The sequence below is a fragment of the Python bivittatus genome, unplaced genomic scaffold (assembly GCF_059951505.1).
Source record: "Python bivittatus isolate LINGU-HERP-01145 unplaced genomic scaffold, Pbiv_v1 ctg000850_np1212, whole genome shotgun sequence".
In the NCBI taxonomy this organism is placed as follows: domain Eukaryota; kingdom Metazoa; phylum Chordata; class Lepidosauria; order Squamata; family Pythonidae; genus Python; species Python bivittatus.
In genome coordinates, this window is record NW_028277112.1 from 14329254 (window position 1) to 14351239 (window position 21986).

General features: G+C 35.4%; 1 protein-coding gene across 2 annotated transcripts in view; it reads left to right on the forward strand.

Annotated features, from left to right (window-relative positions):
* Positions 1-21583, forward strand: part of RHOBTB3 (Rho related BTB domain containing 3) — an 87356-nt gene extending 65773 nt beyond the window's left edge. For both annotated transcript variants that reach the window (XM_088129910.1, XM_088129911.1), the window contains 7 exons: positions 788-1153; positions 3499-3611; positions 6504-6624; positions 9673-9846; positions 10806-10972; positions 16047-16143; positions 18649-21583. In XM_088129910.1, coding sequence (XP_087986036.1) covers positions 788-1153; positions 3499-3611; positions 6504-6624; positions 9673-9846; positions 10806-10972; positions 16047-16143; positions 18649-18764 — 1154 coding nt within the window. In that variant the 3' untranslated portion in view covers positions 18765-21583. The remainder of the gene's footprint in view (positions 1-787; positions 1154-3498; positions 3612-6503; positions 6625-9672; positions 9847-10805; positions 10973-16046; positions 16144-18648) is intronic.
* Positions 21584-21986: the final 403 nt, after the last annotated feature.

The window sequence follows — 21986 nt, forward strand, 5'->3', positions numbered from 1 at the left end:
TTACCTATGAGGATTTAACTTGGGTAAAAGTCTTTAAGATTTCAGGATAAATGTAGTTAGAGCACAAATTTGTAATAAGCTACCAGTGTCTGGCAGCAGCTCCTCATGGCTTGCCAAATACTGTAAGAGCTAATGGATTTTTTTCTGACTTTTCTTTGCTGCTGTTTCCATCTTCCCTCACCTCAATCATAATAATTATAATCTGATGCTGAACAACCAGTTCTTTCACAGAGTTGTTTTGTGGTCAAGTTGATTTTTTTTGCCTCAATTATTACATTTTTATTGAATAACTGCAAAACTACTTTAAGAACATGTCTTTATGATGATCAGCCATTAATTCAAATATGGAAGAATTATGAAACTCTGTGGTTCTGTATTGTTATCCTTGTAGCCTGGATATTCCAAGTCTACTATCTGGTGATGGAATTGTCTTACTAAGAAATTCTCTATAGTCCCTCTTTTCTCTGAGACAAACTAAGCTGTGAAAAAGACAGCCACATTTTAGCTTAGTATTTGTATGAAGCCAACCAATCTGGTTAGTTTATGATTAACTGTCTTCTAAAAATATGTAAAATGTAGTGTTATCTACAGGGAGTATATCAAGGGGAGGTGAGCAAATGATAAAAGCAGTCACCCTGGTCGAAGACAAGCCAAGTCTCTTTTGTTTGTGCATTATGGTATCATATGTATGAAAAGGCAGAGCTTCAATTGTGATGTTATGAACAATGATTTTACAAACAGTTTATTCATGAATACTTTTCTAACATATGCTTTTTCTTTTTTTTAGAAAAAATGCCTATCTTAAAAGGTGAAGCCTCACATTATGACTCTGATTTACATAAGTTGTTGTTCTGCTGCCAGTGTGTTGATGTGATATTTTACTCTGAAGACTTGAAGGAGGTAGCAGAAGCACACAGGATTGTTTTATGTTCTATTAGCCACGTCTTCATGTTGCTTTTTAATGTGAAGAGCCCAACTGACATTCAGGATTCTTCTATCATTAGAACTGCTCAAACACTTTTTGCAGCCAATCAGGAAACTGTGTTTCCCATTTTAAAACATGGCACATCATGCAGTTCACCCGTAAGAGTCATTGTTAAAGACTCATTCTTCTGTTCTTGTTTGACAGATATTCTGCACTTCATTTATTCAGGTATCCTCTCACAATAGTTTCAGCTGCTTATTGTCTGTTAGCAAGGAAGAGTTATTTACTGCAAAGGGGCTACATATTATTTCATTAATATGGAGGCCTGTGCATTTTCAGTCAGTTAACATATATTTTGGATATATCACTTCCAGATATAGGTAGAGACACATGTGCCTAGTCGATCAAACTATTCCAGACAAGCCCATTAAAAAAAAAGAAATAGCAATTATGCAATGTCCTGATATCCATATCAAAAGGGTTAGGGTTTAGCATAGGGTTGTTCCTGTAAGCACATGGGGCTCCCACCAACTTCCACTTACTTGTTTACTAGATGTATTGCTAGTGATGCCCATGTTCTCCAAGAGGTCTGGGTATGCATCAGAAAAGGAGTATGGGAACACAAAAGAATTTGATCCTGAAGATATTATATGTGTGTACACATGAGGGATAAGTTTTTACAACGTAAGTTGTAAGTTGCTTCAGAACAAAAATGTTTCCTCTCTATTTCCAAATCCAGAAGGGAGACTTATAACCATGTAGGAGCACAGCAATCTGAACGCCAGCCATATCTGTAGAGGACTCCCAGCAGAATTTGAAGAGTCTGTAATATTCTTTCCTATTTTCTTTGATAAACATTTAAAAGTCATTTAATGGCACAGATATGAATGGGAGAATGTGTTACTTGTTTCCATTCACGCTGTACCTATATCTTGCTAGTTCTGGTGATCTCAGCGCAGCCAAAGTAATCAACTGAAGTGACTTCTGTCCAGTTGGAAAACAAGTTTTGAGCTCTATGTTCCCATGATATTAACAGTTTTGGATTGCTGTGCTGACTTATATCTGGCTCAGTGATAAATGAAAGTGATATGAATCTCATTTTGGGGAGTGGGTGGGTAGAAATATTATAGCTCTGTTTTCCAATTGGAACAACCTCTGTGTCACCCCTTTTCCTGGCTCCTGAGCTATTTTTTTAATTGTTTGTTTATTTAATGTACAGTCATGGAACAAACAGGATTAAAATATAAAACTTTGAGCATAAAAGTCCTGTTCACAGCAGAAACTAAGCATACCTAGATTATGTTCAGATCCTTTAGTTTATAACTGTTATTACTATAGCACAGAATTTTCTAGAGACATCATAGTCCTGGTTCAGTTTTCTACTTCTCTGCAGCATGGGAAAATCCTATATAGAGATAAATCACATTTACACACCATTCAAAAGAAACAATAAAAAAGCTAAGAAGGAAACAAAAAGACCGGAACGCATCCTCTCCAGCAGTCAACACCCAGATAAGCAGGGATTAACACCAGGCAAACAAGCAGAAAACAATACCCTAATCAAGGAATTACCAAGGAGAAAACCACACCCCCACCAAAACTGGCAGGGCAAGCTACTGGATATAAACAGGGAGCAAACCAATAGAAGCGAATATGTGTAGCTCAGGGTTGAACTGTGGAGTCCTTGGGGTTCTCTGAGCTTGGTTGTTTTCTTGCAAACGTTTCATTATCCAGCTAGGTAACATCTTCAGTGCTAAAATGGAATGCGGTTTGTACGGTACTGCTGATATGGATTCTTTTGCTAGTTCTGGGCTTTATGGATGTAAAGAGTGCTGTGACATCAAATGAGACCATAATTTCATCTTCATCTATGTGTACATCTTTGATTTTCTGGGCACTGCAGTGAGGAGTTGATCAAGTATCAACAGAGAAGAATGAACATTCTATCAACTCCTCACTTCATTTGCAAGAAAACAACCAAGCTCAGAGAACCCCAAGGACTCCACAGGGAGCAAACCCCACATTCACTAGCACTGATGATGTTACCTAGTCGAGTAATGAAACGTCTGCAAGCAAACAACCAAGCTCAGAGAGCCCCAAGGACTCCACAGATCCTATATTGCATATAAGGTGTCAGTCTGCTTGGTTTATTTTTCTTCTCTCCTTTTTGTGTGGAGTAGAGGTGAAAAAAAATTTTTTTTTTGCTATGGGATCTGCAAAAAGTCAAGGAAAAGAAATGAAGTTTACTTCTTGTCATCAGCATTTGAACTGGAAGTGAAGACAATTACTGCTTATACATATTGGAGAGTAAAAATGGTGATAGGGTGACAGTGCCCTCAATCACAGTACCAGTAGAATTTCTGTTGGCATGGGTGAATGGGTAAGATTGCCTTTTATTAGATTCAGTGTATGACAATGCAGTGAGAACTATAAAAAATAAGTATCCCTTGCAATAGAGCTACAATTTTTAAGGAAGATCTTATACGACTCAGATTGGTAACAACTGTATTTCTTGTGCTAAAAGTGATATTCTGTGTGCCATTCTAAAAGTATTACTTGTTTCATGCTTATAGGTGCTTTCCAATGGGAACTATTGGAAGAGCACATTAAAAAGAAACTGAAGAATCCTGGTAATGTTGAGCTTGTTCTTGAGAGGGTAAAATGTATCTTGAAAATTCCAGGAAAGGCAAGTTAACATCTTATTTTTATTATAAGAACAAGATGTAAAGAGACCTATTTTTTATCCTTCAGATATGAAGCTTATACTTATTAGAATGTTAATATTTTTAATAAATATTAAATTGAAATAAATGCTAATACAGATGTGGCCAGAAGTATTAGTATCTCTCCACTTTTTCCCAAATAATCCCAATTTGCTGTGAAATAGGTTGAAACTGATACAAGTAAATGGCATCCACCGTTCTTTATTCCATAATTCATAGAGCAGACACTTTTGATGTATGACTTAACATATTCTTGTAAATAATAAAACCAATTTAAATGGCATGGACAGAATTATTGATACCTCTAACCTAATATTTTGTAGCACACTGTTTTGAGACAATAACTGATATTATTAATATTAATATGTTAATAACAATATTTTAACTCATACATCAAAAATGCCTGCTCTATGGATTATGGAATACAGGTAGTCCTCACTTATCAGCCACTCATTCAGCAACTGTTCGAAGTTGCGACTGCGCTGAACAAGCAGTACTTATGACTGGTCCTTGAAGTTCCATCTGTTGTAGCGCCCCCACAGTCACATGATCGCAATTCAGGTGCTTGGCAACAAGCTCACACTTACAACAGTTGCAGTATCCCGTGGTCACTTGAACGCCATTTGCGACCTTCCATGCTGGCTTCCCACCAGCAAAGTCAATGGGGAAGCTGGCAGGGAAGGTCATAAGTCGCCCTGGTAAGTTCCCTTGGCCTTCCTGTGCTTGTGCCCCACTATGCCATCCATCCCCTGACCTTCCTGTGGTCATGCTGCACCATCCACCCCCCACATCCTGCCACACCATCCGCTCCCCAGCCTTCCTGTGCTTGTGCTGCGCCATCTGCCTCCTGGCCTTCCTGCACTCACACCCTGCTGTGCCATCCACTCCCTCCATCTTCCTGCATGCATGCGGCCTGTGTCAAATCTCTCAAGCCCTCTCCCAGCCTCCCCCAACTTATGCACGGCCTGCAAAGGCCCTTCCAGGGTCTCCCCTGGCCTCCCCCACCCCCCCGAAGCACCCCCTTGATGTCACCCCTGTGCTTCTTACCTGGGACTTCTGCCACTTCCCGCTTAACGACCTGCACATCTTGGGATTATGATGGCAACTGGGATTGTTGTCGCTAAGCAATGTGGTCATGTGACGTCGCTTTTTATGACTCCATCACTCAGTGATGGACGGCAATCCTGGTCCCAATTGCCATTGTAACCCTAGGACTACCTGTGAAGAATGGTGGATGCCATTTACTTGTGTCAGTTTTAACTTATTTCATGACAAATTGGGATTCTTTGGGAAAAAGTAGAAGGATACCAATACTTCTGGCTGCATCTGTATGTGTAAAGTGGATGCTATATTGGAAAATAATATTTGCACTTGTAATTGCTGTCACGTCAAGGATGTATCACTTCTAGGGTGATACATATCCATCTCCCAAGTTCCCTCATCCTCTCTGTTTATTCTACAGAAAGAAAAGCCAATTTAGCCTTTTATCCTTTTCCATGTTTCAGCAGGTGGCAACAACTGCTCAACCTTATCTGAGTCTGAACTTGAAAGCTAAGCAGGATTCGGCATAGTTAGTATTTAGATGGGAGACCACTAAGGAGTTCTAGGGCTGTAGGATTGGTAAAATTAAGAACATATCCCAGAAAAAGACACTAGTAAGCCACTTGTATAACATTGCCAGGAAAACTACATGGATGTGTCTTTGTAGTCCGTGGGAGCTGAGCTTAACTTGAAGAGGTCTTTATTTGTTTATGCACTGGCATGATCTTTTCTTTAGACCAACATTTTCCTTCTTTCACTATCAGTAGGATGTAGGATGGCATAATGAGAGAAAACATTCCGAAGATAGATAAAATATAATATTTTTTCCTGTTGGATAAAATACAGAGCAAAGTAGGGTGAGGTGAGATTGTATAGATGTGCTTCGTCATTATTACAAAAAAGTTATACTTTGGATTGAAAGAGAGGCAGAATCGTGTTGATTGCAAGAGTACACAACTCTGATTAAAGCATTAGACATTATGGAATTTTTAACTAAATTCTTCCTTGAAAGCCAAATTCTTCTAACCTATATTTTTCCTGGTAACTTCATTTTCCAAATCTGGAATAACAGGTGTACTTCTTTACAGAAACAGTACTACTATAATAAAGACTGTCTCTCTTTTCTCACAACTGCCTTCCCAGGAGTTCCCTTGTGTTATCTTTTCAGGACTTGGGTTCTGCTTGTTTGTGGTAGTACTAAAGCTTCCTTCTGACCCATCATGTTAGCAGCACTTTAAGCTGTTCTCTCACCTTTGCAAAAGAGCCCAGTACTCATTCAGTTGTTCTTTTCTGGGACATCTTTTTATGAGGTTAGATTTCCAGTTCCCTGGATTTTCATTTAGGAATGAGCACAAACATCTCAGCTGGTAAGATTCTGCCCATGGCACCCTTTCTCCCTTGGAAGGTTGATACTTGCAATAAATATTGTACCATAATTGTCAAGTGAGATTGTGCCTCCCACAGTTGACAGAGAAAAATATACTTACTGACATTATGTGAGTATCTATAATGTGAATGAGAACTGAAATCTTCCAATTGCTTTGAACTCAGCATGCCTGAATCAAAATAAATGTCTGATGATGACAGTTACACCTAGAAAGTATGAACCACTATATGATACAAATTGATGGTAGTAGAAAAATAATTAAGGAAGATCTGGAGATCAAGTGTCATGGAGCAGATGTTTATAAAACAGTGAAATGGAAGGACCAAAGATAAATTTGATTTCATTTGTTATAAAAGCAGTAGCAAAGATAGATAGATAGTTAAAAAGCATTAGCTCTCAAATATTTAACCATCTTATCATTCTGCAGGTTAACAGTTCACAGAATTATAGAACTTATTTGTCAGAAAGACCTCTACAATTATGTAACAGCTCTCTCAGACTTTTCTTTAACACAACGGTATTAGCTGATGTCATGTTCAAAATACAAGGTATGATATGAAGTATCACTTTTTTTCTCATATTTTGTTTAAATAATACAAAATAACTATAATGTATCTCCTGAACCTTTAAGGCAACATTTTCTTGAATTAATTAGGAAACAATATTGAAAGTCCATTAACATAAAAATGAGAAATTAGAGGACCAGCTGGGTGATCGTGGCCCAGTCACTTTCTCTGAGCCCTGGGAAGGAGGCAATGGCAAACCACTTTAAAAAAAAAAAAACTTTATCAAGAAGACTGCCAGGAGTAGGTCCAGGGAGTCACTGGAGGTCAACACTGACTCAAAGGTACATTAAAAAAAAAAGTAAGGAACTCTTAAAAAACTGAGTGTACCAATAGAAGCAAATATGTGTAGCTCAGGGTTGAACTATGGAGTCCTTGGGGTTCTCTGAGCTTGGTTGTTTTCTTGCAAACGTTTCCGTTGCCCGGCTAGGTAACATCTTCAGTGCTAGAATGGAATGGGGTTTGCTCTCTGTTTTTATACTGTGGCATGCCCTGCCTGTGTTGGTGAGGGTTTTGTTTTGTTTTTCCCCCCTCTGGTAGTTCCTTGATTAGGGTATTGCTTACTGCTTGTAAACAATAAGTAAACAAGCAGTAAACAATACCCTAATCAAGGAACTACCAGAGGGTGGGAAAAATAAAACAAAACACCCCCCCCCCCCCCACCAACACTGGCAGGGCATGCCACAGTATATAAACAGAGCGAACCCCATTCCATTCTAGCACTTAAGATGTTACCTAGCGGGGTAAGGAAACGTTTGCAAGAAAACAACCAAGCTCAGAGAACCCCAAGGACTCCACAAAACTGAGTGTTTAACTGAAAAACAAAATCTCATTCCTTGGACACTTATTTTTGTATTACTTTGTTGTGTTGCCAATCAAAAACCTGAGGAGAGGGGCATCCTGTGTATCATTACATCCTCATTGACTTTAGTGATACTTAAGCACATTATGAGCAAAAATTCTGCCTTTAGCTGCTTTTGTCCATATGCACACATAAGGGTAATAACAAGAGCTTTTATTGACTTTAAATTGTTATTTAATTAAATGATGTTTAATTACTTTGGTTTCAATTTGGAAAAGTCACAAATTTTTTGAATATCCTTTTATTATGAAAAGAATCCTCAGCCCAAACTAAAAACAAACAATCCTTTGAAAGGAGAAGAAAATGCAACCGCATAGCTTGGTGAAAGAGACTGCTTAGTTTTAAAGGTTAATCTTTGGACATTTTGTGTAGGAAGTGAAGGAACAATGGGTGCCATTGCTTGTCTCAGAATTCCAAAGAGAAAAGAAGTAATATTAACCAGGGTGCCATGGTCTACTAAAAACAGAGTACAATGAAAATATTTAATATTTTGTATGTTAAAGAAAGCCCTTCTTAGAGAAATTAAAAAGGGAATCTCTTTTAATATACTTTAAGAATGTGCAGAGCGTAAGGAAGATGACCTTGACAGAAATACACAAGAACTCCTTGTTGTTGTTTAGTCGTTAAGTCGTGTCCGACTCTTCGTGACCCCATGAACCATATTGCGCCAGGCCTTCCTGTCCTTCACTGCCTCCCTGAGTTTGCTCAGTTTCATGCTCAAGAACTCCTACCTAGGCAAAAGAATTTGAAACATTTTTGAAGCCCTGAGAAACAAGATAATATTTGGAAGTGGCTCAAGCAAACACCTCCCTGATTCACTGGAGTATAAGAAGTGGGGAGAGGGGAGTGAGGGGAGGTACAGCACGACCAGACTTGCAAGATTCTGTTATTATAACCAATCTCAGTAAAGGTAGTTTAGCCTTCCTGTGGAGTTGATTTCCTGCTCTGGTCTGCCTTGTGGGGCTGATAGAATGTAGTGCACAGAAGAATGAAAATTGCATACTATTTATGATGACTGAATTGTTGGCAAGAAATACATTAGTCAGTTCCAAAATCATTTTAATGACAGGGTTCAGCTGAATATGTGAAGTAATAATTGGGAATACTTTTGTGGATGTGCAAAGTATTGTTCTGACCTTGATGAATAAATGATGATGGCACTTAAATAGTCATTAGTGAGTACCATGCATGAATGTGCTTATAGATAAATACCTTTGCTGGAATATATTGCTGTGGAATAATGCATTATAAATAGGAAATGTTGGGCAATATTTAAAAGGTTTTTTTCCCCCATAACAGTAGATCAAATGTCAAAGTGCTTCGCGGCAACTTCATTTTCAGAAAAATAGCCTGCTTAATTGGAGCTTTCCATTGTACCTGCAAAATAAATGTCTTTCAGTCTATTCTTTACTTTCCTTTAGAGAAAGAGGTAGAATTTGTGTTGGGCATTGCTACTGTGTTAATTAATGAGAATAGACATTTCCAAAGCTAACTTGTTTTTGCAGTACCAATCTTGGATCTGAGGCACATGCACAGGAGCAGCATTATTTAGGAATGGATTTTGAGCCATAGTATGGTTTATTTTGAAGTATATTTACTAAAAAATCCCACTAAATTGAATAGGAATCACAAAATTAACATATAGAAGATAGTAATTTTAGATATAATAAAGGCAGTTGGAGTAGATTCACAAAACAGAATATTTTATGCTAAACAGATTGTGGATACAGATTCCATTAAATCTGAATTCCTATATACATTTATCTAGGATAAAACTACATTGGAATGAATAGTATATGACTGCTGTGTTAATAAAATCATTGCTGTAAATCATCCTGCTTCAGAATACCCCTCTAGATGTATTAGAATTGTAACACCCAGATTTCTCATCCAGCATAGCATGGGACCTGTTGGCTGGAAATTTGCAGTCCCAAAACAGCTGGAGTGTATCACATTGGGGAAGGCAGTTATAAACTACCATAAACCAAGTTTAACTATAGATTTATTCACCTTGTGAGGTGAAGTGTGAGGTTTTTCTTGAAATGTTGATGCTTGATCAGTCTTGCTCTTTATACATATTTTGCAGCAGAAGCATTTATTTATTTCTTACCAAAAATTGAATGCTGCCTGACTCACATGATATTGTTTTCATCCTACTTCTTTCCTTATAGGTACTACAGTACCAGCTCACAAAGCAGTCCTGGTGGCTCGCTGTGAAGTAATGGCAGCTATGTTTAATGGCAACTATATTGAATCAAATAGTTTTTTGGTTCCAGTTTATGGAATTTCCAAAGATACATTTCTATCTTTTCTAGAGTATCTGTATACAGACTCCTGTTGTCCAGGTATGCAAATATTAAATTATTACTTTACTTTCAAATTTCATATGCTTGTGGTATATCAGATTGTTCTTTCATTTGGAAGCAGGAAAAGGCTTATTTCTGCAATTCTTTTTCATGACTGACTTAGGATGCAATCCTCAGCTTATTTTGCTGGAAGTAAATCCCACTGAACATAATATTTGAAAAATAAACATGCATAGAACTGTATTACATTGCTGCAATGCTAATCACAGATATTGGGGAAAAGTTATATTAAACCTAGTGGGTTTATTTTTGAATAGCGTAATATACTGTGATAGCTCAAACAGGAATTCTTGGACTGAAAATCTTGGCTTTGATTTTCAGAGAGCTGCAAATATATTGATTTTTGCATTTGGATATAAATAATTTTGAACATTCTGTTATTACTTAAGATTAAGATTAAATGATAGTAAAATATTTCAACAACACATTAGCAATAGTAGTCAGAAAGAGGTACTTCTTAAAGCTTGATTGTATCCTAAAATGAGATTCCTAAAAATCTAAATCTTTATTCATTAAAATAAAATTAATGGGATTTAAATTTAGTTAATTCACACAGATTCCAATAGACATAAATAGGCTAAATGCATGTATGTTGAATAAAAGTTTTTATACAACTTGTTTTTACATCAAGAAGGAAACTTTGTTTATTAATTTGCAAGTGACTTTTATGGTATGTGTTTGGGTGTGAAGAAATGAAAGCATCATATTTAAACATGCATTGCATTAATCCTTGGCATTGCCATTCTGAAGAGATGGGATGAGGATCTATTTCACAGATATCAAACCTCAAGGATTTTTATAATAGATTATATTTAGTGGCAAAGCTTCTTTAAAAACTAATGCTAAATCCATGGCATAGGAAGTACAAACTAATATGGTATGTAAATCGGTATGTAATTATTGCATCAATTTTAATCTGGGTTTGGTTTTTTAATCAGCCAGCATTTTGCAAGCCATGTCACTTTTAATATGTGCTGAGATGTACCAGGTTTCAAGGCTCCAGCACATCTGCGAGCTTTATATCATTACACAACTCCAGAGCATGCCTAGTAGAGAATTAGCATCTACAAGCCTGAGTGTGGTCAGCTTGCTTCAAAAAGCAAAGGTAAGTATTCCCTGTTGATATATTGCTTGTCTACATCTTTTCCCTAGCTAACAAAGGCTGACTCATTCCACAATATTATTTGGAAGTAAGGGTTGCTTTTATGTAATGGAATGAAACATAACCACTTGCAGGTTGCTAAATATTACATTATTATATTAAACTGCAGTTAAAGGAGCAACTATAAACTGAGGTGAAAGAACTAGCTGAAGATGTTTTCCTTTTTCAGTATTAACAAAGTGATCTATGAAAAGACTGCTCAATACTAATATTTATTTATTTATTAAATAATATTTTTATTAAAGTTTTACACAGATAAAAGGTAATACAGAACTAAAAAAGATATATAAACCAAAAAGAAAAAGAGAAAGGAAAAAAGAGAAACAGATATAAAAAGTGACTCCCCCTCCCCTCCAAACAAGTATAAACATTTGCAATCTTAACAGTTTCTCTAGTATTACAGAAAAAAACCATCTTCTTCCCATTTCACATCCCTTAATGATAGCCAAATTATAAAAAAATCAGTCAATCTTACTCAGCAAAAGCATTAAGAGTACCAGTAATAATAACCTATATGTTTTAATCTTAAGTAAGTCCATTTTACATTTTGACTTATAACTTTCTCTAATAAGTAAAACATAAAAGATTTATACCCATAGCATAAAGAATACTACTAATAATAATGTATATATTTTAAATTAAATCAAATAAGTCCCTTTTACATTCTAATCTATAACTTTCTGTAACAAATAAGACATAGAAAGTTTATCCCCATATGAAAAAATCTTTAAAGTCTTGTCTTACAATCCTGGTTAAAAAAAAAAAAAGATTTCAGTAATAACAACCCAAAATCATAACTTACACAATTTAAACCTGATCAAATAAGTCCACTTTAAACTCCTCCTTCTTTTTAAAGGCTTGATCTTCAATCCCCTTCAGATAAAATCCCACAGGTTGATCTCCTATCATTTTATCCTTGTCTGTTTTCAGGAACAACTTCAGAGATTTAGTACTTCCCTTCTGTGAATCTAAAATAAGATAACTCTCAAAGTTACTTTTCTGATTTATAACTTGAATGTCCCCTTTAATTGTTAAAACATCAAACAGTATACTTTGTAGGTCCAATGTAATTTCTTCCTCAATATCACTCTTGTAGTCAAACACATTTCCATTTTCAAGTCCACAACATCTTTTTCCATATCTTCCATATAACTTTTATAGTCTGGCAATTCTTTAAAATCCATTTTAAGATCCCTATTCAAATAATCCTCAGCCTCTGTTTTTATTTTATTTTTTTATTTATTTTCAAATTTGTATGCTGCCCATCTCCCCCAATGGGTGACTCTGGGCGGCTCACAATAATAAACCAATAGAATAGTTTTATCCAATAGAATCTTTTCTTATTCTATAAGCTCTATTAGACCCACTTTGAAAGTATCAGAAAATTTTACAAGTAAGTTCTGAGTACATTGTTCCCAAACAGACTTTATTTCTTCCAAAGTAAAATAATCAAAAGTAAAATAATCTTCCTCCATTATCTTAGTAGGTGTCTTCTCCTTTAATTGTTCTCTGATTCTCTCTAGTTAACCTTCAAAGCCCAGTCTTATCTTTTGTTTATTTTCAAAGTCAAAACTTTCCCACAGTAAGTTTTCTTACAATTAATTCCAAAATCTTCAGCTGTATTTTTATAAAATTTGAAACAGTCCATAAGAACTATTCTTTCAAATCCATCTGGCCCCTTGACTGTCCACAATCAACATTCTCCCTTTTGCTGTTTTCCCAAAGTTAAACTTTTTCTTTTTAATCTTTAAACTTACTTAAATCTTCTTTCTTCAAGGATAGAAGGAAATTCTCCCGGTATGCAGCAACTTGCCCTTCAGAAGGTTTTTATTTTCCAAATAAATTGATGATAAGTAGTTTCTGTTGTCAATTAAAAGAGGAAGTGTATGTGAATCTAGTGTCCTTTTGAAGGCTCTGAACCGCGGCTTGGGTTCAGTGTTTCCTGTGACTCCCGGAGTGTTCAACCCACTCAACATTTATGAACATCTGAAAACTGAAGTTTTACTATGTTGAGATCATTTTTTGTACCATTTCATATTATTTGGTATAAGTGTTTCCAAATATATACAGCTTTACATCATTTTATATCATGTACAAAGAAAACATTATAAAATATTTTATGGATTTTGTTTGGTTTTAGTTTTCCAAATCAAGTTTTATATTTGGCCATGAGTTAAATCAGGTAGCTTCTTAATGTGTTCAGGTAAATCAATCTACTTTTCAAATTTGGGTCTGAACTAAATACTTCAAGACCTCCTTTTTCATGTGTAGTTTTCATTAGGATTGAGGGTAGGAGAAGATTAATCCCCACACCATAATCCAAGTCATCATAAAATTCCCTAGCATTTGCTACTTATAGTTTTAAGAAGATTCATGCAGCATCACACTATATATTTAATACAACACATAATTTGGTCCTCAGATATACTGTACTGTGCAAAAGTTTTAGGCAGGTGTGAAAAAATGCTGTAAAGTAAGAATGCTTTAAAAAATATATATTGTAATTGTTTATATTTATCAATTTACAAAATGCACAGTGAACGAACAGAAGAAAAACCTAAATCAAATTAATATTTGGTGTGACTACCCTTTGGCTTCAAACCAGCATCAATTCTTACACTTGCACACTTTGTACACTTGCACAAAGTCAGGTATTTTGTAGGATTAGAGTCAGGTGTATGATTAACCAATTATACCAAGTAGGTGCTAATGATCATCAATTTCATATGTAGGTTGAAACACAGTCATTAACTGAAACAGAAACAGCTGTGTGAGAGGCTTAAAGCTGGGTGAGGAACAGCCAAACTTTGCTACCAAGGTGAGGTAGTGGAAGACAGTTTCATGTCACAGGTCATGCACCATGGCAAGACTGAGCACAGCAACAAGACACAAGGTAGTTCTACTGCATCAGCAAGGTCTCTCCCAGGCAAAAATTTCGAAGCAGACTGGGGTTTCAAGATGTGCTTTTCAAGCTCTTTTGAAGAAGCACAACGAAATGGGCAGCATTGAGGACTGTAGACGCAGTGGTCGGCCAAGGAAACTTAATGCAGCAGATGGAAGACGCATCATGCTTACTTCCCTTTGACATCGGAAGATGTCCAGCAGTGCCATCAGCACAGAACTGGTGGAAACCTATGGGACCCAGGTACACCCATCTGCTGTCTGGAGAAGTCTGGCCAGAAGTGGTCTTTATGGAAGAATTGTGGCCAAAAAGCCATACCTCCAACATGGAAACAAGACTAAGCAACTGAACTATGCACGAAAACATAGGAACTGGGGTGCAGAAAAATAGCAGCAGGTGCTTTGGACTGATGAGTCAAAATTTGAAATATTTGGCGGTAGCAGGAGGCAGTGTGTTCACCAAAGGGCTGGAGAGCGGTACAAGAATGCATGTCTGCAGGCAACAGTGAAGCATGGTGGAGGTTCTTTGCAAGTTTGGGGCTGCATTTCTGCAAATGGAGTTGGAGATTTGGACAGGATCAATGGTGTCCTCAATGCTGAGAAATACAGGCAGATCCTTATCCATCGTGCCATACCATCAGGGATTGGCCCCAAATTTATTCTGCAGCAGGACAATGACCCCAAACATACAGCCAATGTCATTAAGAACTATCTTCAGTGTCAAGAAGAACAAGGAGTCCTGGAAGTGATGGTTTGGCCCGCACAGAGCCCTGATCTCAACATCATTGAGTCTGTCTGGGATTACATGAAGAGACAGAAGGATTTGAGGCAGTCTACATCCACAGGAGATCTGTGGTTAGTTTTCCAAGATGTTTGGAACAACCTACCTGCTGAGTTCCTTCAAAACCTGTGTGCAAGTGTACCTAGAAGAATTGATGCTGTTTTGAAGGCAAAGGGTGGTCACACCAAATATTGATTTGATTTGTATTTCTCTTCTGTTTGCTCACTTTGCATTTTGTAAATTGATAAACATAAACAATTACAATATATATTTTTGAAAGCATTTTTACTTTACAGCATTTTTTCACACCTGCCTAAAACTTTTGCACAGTACTATACCTACTCCTTGTTTGGTGGTACTCCAACAGTAATAAATAGTAATAAAAAAATCATTTTCTGACCAATGAGTGCATTTACTCTAACAAAAGATTATCTTATTTCCGTCAGGGCACAAACAATTATGTAGTCACTAGAACAGTCAAATTTATAGTCAGGGCTGTCCAACAGAGAACAACATCGGGGTTGCATGCAAAGGTGATGAATTTACCTAAACACATACTGTTTTCAAATTTTAATATTCACTTTATTATATATCTATGCACTCTATTTAATCTTATACTATTTTACCCTACTTTTTGTCCTTACTCTATCTTACCTTACTACATTTATCTATTTTATCTCACTGTATTCTATTTTATCTTATACTGTACCTCACTTTATTCCATTTTAATGTATCTTACTCTGGCTGATGCCTATGCTTTGATATGGTCAATTGACTAATCAACAAAGTATACTAGTACATAATAATAATGAATAATGACAGTGTGTGCTGGAGTGAGAGTAATGCTGGCATAACTGTACGAGAGAATTTTTATCTGAATTGAGACAGCAGCAACTAGTGATCTTTGCCGCATCTCTCTCTCTCTTTCTCAGTCATGTTTAATTCACTTAGCAACCATTTTTCTTAACAACCTGGTTGTTGGAATGGAACTCGGTCACTAAACGAGGAGTGGGTATAGACTTTTCACCAATTTCAGGCAACTTTAAAAATACAAACCTGTTTCTCCAGATTCTTATTATGGTCACAAAACGTAGCACATGTAGACGTAGGATGGTTATCCATTATGCTGAAAACGCTAACATCTAACATATTTGATATATGTTTTTTTACCCATGATACATACTTCAGGAATCAAGTTACTTATGATGTACTTTAGAAGTATATATGGACACTTATCTTTCTGCAAATTAAGGAGCTCTAGTTACTGTATTTGATTCAAACTCTTTGCTATAGTACCAATGCTCCTCTGTTTTTCTTTTAAATCTTTTTTTACAGTTTCATAACTCTGATTGCCTTTCAAATTGGCTGCTTCATTTTATTGCTTCTAATTACTTAATCTTCAGTCAGAAACCTGAGTTTGAAGATCTTTCAGGTAATTAACAACTTGTTTCCTAAATAACTTTTTTAATTTTTAAAAAACTTTTTTGTTATTAATTAAAAAGCAATAAAAAATAAATAACAAAAAAGAAAAAAAGAAGAAACCACAAAAATAATAATAATGGAGATACATACGTTGCCAAAAAGAGAAGAAGAAAAAAATACATAAAGTGCTTTAACAAAAAAGTGAAAGAAATATAACAAAGAAAAAAAACAATATGTCATTATAACAGTAAATAATTACAATTCTGTATATGCTTATCTAGTATAAATATTATTCAAGTACATATATATTTCTAATAGATTTATATGATTATCATGTTTGCTTTTAACCTACTGTATTTTTTATAAGTGAGTCCCAGAGTTCATTATACTTATGCATGCAAAGTCTATGTCTATAGGCAATCCGCTCGTAAGTAGCAAGTGCAATCAATCCATTGAATATATGGGGCCACATATTTATCTCTCCAATGCTGCAATATCAGTCTTTTGGCCATAGTAAGGGTGCCGAGAATCCATTTATGTTGTCCGGTTGTCAAGTTCCATGTACTAGGTATATAGTTCAAAAGAATATTATCCTATGAAAATTTTAGCTTTTGTCACAGAATCATATTTATATAGTCCACTGCTTTCTCCCAAAACTTGGTAAGTATAGGACATTGTAGAAACATATGTTTTAAAGAAGCATTATCCTTATTACATCTCCAGCAATGATGCTTTTGACAATCCTTTTCTATACAAATGTAATGGAGTCTAATAAATTCTAAATATTATCTTCTGTTGTATAAGACATAATTTGAGGTCCATTGATATTCTTGTTATAGAAGTTAAAACACTCTCCTATTGTCTAGATAATAGAGGAACCTCTGATTCTTTATTCCACTCATTTCTTAACATCTGCCTATCAAATTGATTTATTGATAATCAATATCTATAAAAACTAATAGTTTTTTTAGTTTTAAAGGGTTTAACAAGTTGTTCTAATATCTCAGGTGTCTCAGAAGCTGAAAATTCTGCTGGTCCAAACAATGTTGTTAACAAATGTTGTAGCTGTAAATATTGCCTTTGGGTTACATCTGATAGATGCTATTTATCTCTTAGCACAGAGTGTGTTAAAAACTCATCTTCATCATCCATCAGTTGGTCCAAAGTAAATATCCCCACTTCCATCCAATTTTTCCATATCACCACCTTTTCCCAATTTTTAAAGTTGGGTTTCCCCATAAAGTCAATTTGGCATGGGAAAAAGGGTCAAATCTTTTTTTTTATTAGACATTACATTTCATAGCTTTCTAACTGATGAAGTTGTTTCCAAAGATATTAGAGTTTTAGTATATTTAGATCCTGATACTGTCCATCCAACCAAAGGTGCTATATATGTATATTCCAAAGTTACCCAAATCAGAAAATTAACACCAGTTGTTGGCTTTCAGTGTTTAATACTTTACAATAGGTAACCATGATGATATAGCTCCAGATTCAGAAAGCCAAATCCTCCTTTATTAATTGGTAATTGCATTTTCTGTAAAGATATTCTCGGAATTGAAGAACCCCATAGAAATTTTCCAAACAAATAGTTTGTTTTCTGAAAATATTTTCCAGATATAGAAACTGGAACTCCTCTCAGAATTGTTTCCTAAATAACTTAATATTTTGGGACAAATTGTATAGTTTTCTATATCAAATAGGTGTATAAATTGATATTCTTTCAGCAAGAGGGTAGGTTTTTGTCTTGCCACCAATTTTAAATCAAGTGGAATCTGTCGTTCTACATTTACTTAGGTCCTAACCCTTAAGAACTGAGGCTTACTCAGCAAATATTGCATGAAGCAATTTCTTGGATACTTAAGATTTACAAACCTTTCCAAAACTGTCAAAGGTTGCAGGGGAAACTCCAAAAAGCTTATAAAGGGGGCAAATGGCTTTGAGGGATTAAGGAAATACAGGCCTAAAACAGTGGTCACTCTTGTCCTAGTCATCTCATGATTGGACTGTTGCAATGCATTCTACATGGGGCGGCCCTTGAAGACTATCTGGAAGCTACAGCTGGTTCAAAATGCAGTGGCACAAGCAATATTGGATGATGATGATGATGATGATGATTTACTAAATATTTATGCCACCCAACTCTCATACCCATGTGTCATAGCTGCTACATGAGCTGCATTGGTTACCAGCTGGCTTTTGAGTGCAAATCAAGGTGCTGGTCATTACCTATAAAATCCTTCATGGCATAGGGCCTGGTTATTTGCAGGTCCATCTGTCTCCAATTGCTTCTACCTGTCCAATATCTTCAGGCAGAGTGGGCGCACCCCAGGTCCCCTCAATTAAATGTTGTCATCTTGTGGGACCAAGGAAGTGTCGGTCATACTTTGATAAGGTAAACCACACAGATTTCTGGCTTATAAAGAAAAAATGTTAGACTTTCAGACTTACTAGGCTGGATAAGCAGTCTTCTAGCATTAAAAAGATATACAATGCTTTGCTTTTTTTTCTTCAGTGGAGGAACGCAATTTCATAGAGATGCATAGATGGCCTTCTAGTATGTACCTGAGACAGCTTGCAGAGTACAGGAACTACATTCATTCTCGGAAATGTCATTGTATAATAATGTAAACTAAAAAATTGTCTTTATGAATTATTGAAAGCTATGCTTCAAGAATCTTAAAATTCAAAGTCGATATCAAGCTTAAATGTTGCACTTGCTAATGAATAACTACTGTACCTTTTAAAAGCATGTGAAACATATTGTAAGCATATGCATTTACCCAAGATGTATTTTGGTTGTGTTGTTGGGTCTGATTCTATACTATTTCAGGTTTTTTAGAGGAACATGTACTAATTTGAAATATTTGTTGCTTATAATGTATCTAGGATTCCAGGAGCTTGAAACAGAGATTCTGCATTCATTGCTCATTTTTTTTAGCTATTTCTTTTAAAGATTTTAGTAAGTTATTTATGAGCTTTTTAGGAATTTTATATTTTGTAAAAACAAAGGGCTTGTAAAAAGGACATTCTATTTTGGAATTAAAAATGTACCTCCTCTGCATCAAATTTCTGGAAAAAAAAATCTTGTCAGAAAATTATTTAAGTTTTCCCCTCACTGAGGAATCTAATATAGTAAAAGAGTCCCAGTATGGTTTTCTAGTTCCTGTAAAGCAAAAGATGATTGAAAAATATTTTACTGTTATTGTTTCCAGTATAACTGCCTATATAGAAGCATTTTATGAAGTTTTTTTGTTGTGGAAAAAAATAATAACCCATTTTGAGCATTCTGACAATAAGAATATTACATTCTTGCCTCCAAGTAGATGATAATTTAAGAACAATCATTTCACAATTTTTTAAAGAACACTATTCCTAAAAAGGAGTGTGTAAATTCAAGCAGTGCCACATGTATGCATGTGTATATTTCTTTCATTCCTGAAAGCTGTACTATAGTTTGTTTTCTATATTTAATATGCTACAGGCACCAAGGGAAAAGGAAGGAAACACTAGATTGACTTACTCTGATCATATGGATCCAGGCCTTTTATGCTCTTGGGGCATAAGCATACTATTCCACTGAGTCCTTTCTATGATTCCATTCTCATTTCACTGAAGAATTTAATAAACTCAGTTAGGGATTTTGCTGCATGCCCACTTTTCCCAGAATACTTTATCTGTTAAGGCATACTTGTCAGTTTTCCCAGATAGATTTGCACATTCTGGCCAGGTTTCTGAGGATTTGAGGATTTTCCAGGTTTCTTCTAGAAGGCAGAAAGTACCTCCCATTGCTTTGTAGGTACACATTATTGCTAAGACTGTAGTCTGTTTTTTCTGTCTGCACATGTGGCTAAGTGTATGCTTTATAACCCACCTGGACCTGTAGAGACCACATTGTATCTTCTATGTGTACAAAAATGGCACAGGAACGTTCCAGTGTTAGTGAAGCAACAGTTGAATCAGGAACTACCTGGCCCATAGCACACACTTGTAGACAATGCACTGCATTAAGTATTGGTCACACATTACCCAGATATATTATAATGGCTCTTATAAATAGTGTTTTATACAATGTTTTGTATTGTTTTTAAAATGCCAAGGAGAATACTACAAACTAATTTATTTCTAGCAGTGGAATTTTTATTAAGGAAACTTAAAAATGTTTCTAGCATTTTTGTATGATTGTAAGTACCATAGAAATAGATACATTAAAATCAAGTTATAACTTGTTCCTTTGCTTTAATTTCAAAATTGTAATATATTCTTTGTAAATCAGTTCAGTAAGAATTTAATTTCCCATATAACAATGCCTAACTATTTGTTAAGTAAGCAGGCACATAGATTCTCTGTACTAAAACCACAATAAATCACAAATTGATCTGGTAGTTAATTACAACGATTTTATCTGTAAATCTAGGCATCATTTTTCAAATGACTGAAATGCTTTAAGATTATGATTTAGTGTAAATGTTCCTTTCAGCTGGAAGTTGATAGGTGTATACAAGTAGTTATGCCTTACACTTTATCCTCAAAATATTAACATCCCAATGTAGCAGTAGTATACAAAGGTAATTGTATATAACAGTATGAAGCAGAAGCACTCAATTTTCTGCAACTTAGAAAAAATGAGAGTTAAAAAATGCTGCTAGAGCCAAGGAAAATTAGTGTATGGGGACAGAATTAAAAGACACATATGGAGTACTGTATGTTCATGAGTTCTTAGTGTAGGTAGGAATACTGGATTGTTGAATATCTTTGAATTCATTAAAATGAACAATCCTGTGACACTGCAGATATTCATAACTAGTGACCTGCAAATCCTTGGATAGTATGTTTTGCAAAATAGCTCATAAAAATGACAGAGCGTTCATGGTTTCTTCGGAATACACACACACTGCACTATAATCTCAGATCATGAAATCTATTCACACTGCTTCAGATTCATAGGATTAAGTTGTAAGTTACTATGTTTCTTAAAGTTTTTTTATGGACAGTTATGTCTACTGTGAAGGATAATCTGCAGCAGCTTCTACATTTCTAATAGTATTATATTTATTAATACCCAAGAATTGATAAATAATAATCTATAGAATTCACATACTGAATGGATTACTTTAAAATATATTTTTATAAGAAAAACATTTCTAGTAGCACACTGTTAGTTTTTTAATGAATAAATGCTGATATCAAGCCAGCATGGAAGTTTGTAGAGATGCAACCCTAAGATTACAATTAAAATATTTGTTGATTTTTTATGGATGGATAAGAATGTTTATGGCTTGGCTAAAAAAAAAAACACCTTTATTTTGGCATGTGTTGGGTATATAATAATTTCACAGGTTAACAGATTCTTTAAATTCACAAGATTTTAATTGTGCAATTTAATTTCTTGTAATATGGCATTTTATTAAGTGCTCATTTCATGTGACTATCCATTAAATAGCTGTAGTTCAAACACTGTTGAAGCAGTTTGTATTTGATTTTGTCATAGCATTTAACGTAGAAAAAAAATCACATACTATAGATGCTTAATTATGAGCATTTCATTGGCAATGCAATGCTGCAGATTTGACTAGGAAGAGGTATGTCATGATGTGTGGCTGAGTGAATGCAGCCCCTGGCTGGGAAACAGACACAGCAGTTTTTCTGACATGGAGACCAGTGCTTCGTTCTTCAGAGCACTTCACAGCCCTGATCTATCTATCTATCTATCTATCTATCTATCTATCTATCTATCTATCTATCTATCTATCTATCTATCTATCATCTTTGCCTTCAAATCAGTGTTGACTCCTGGCGACTGCCTGAACTAGTCCCTGCAGTTTTCTTGGCAAGTTTTTTTCAGGAGTGGTT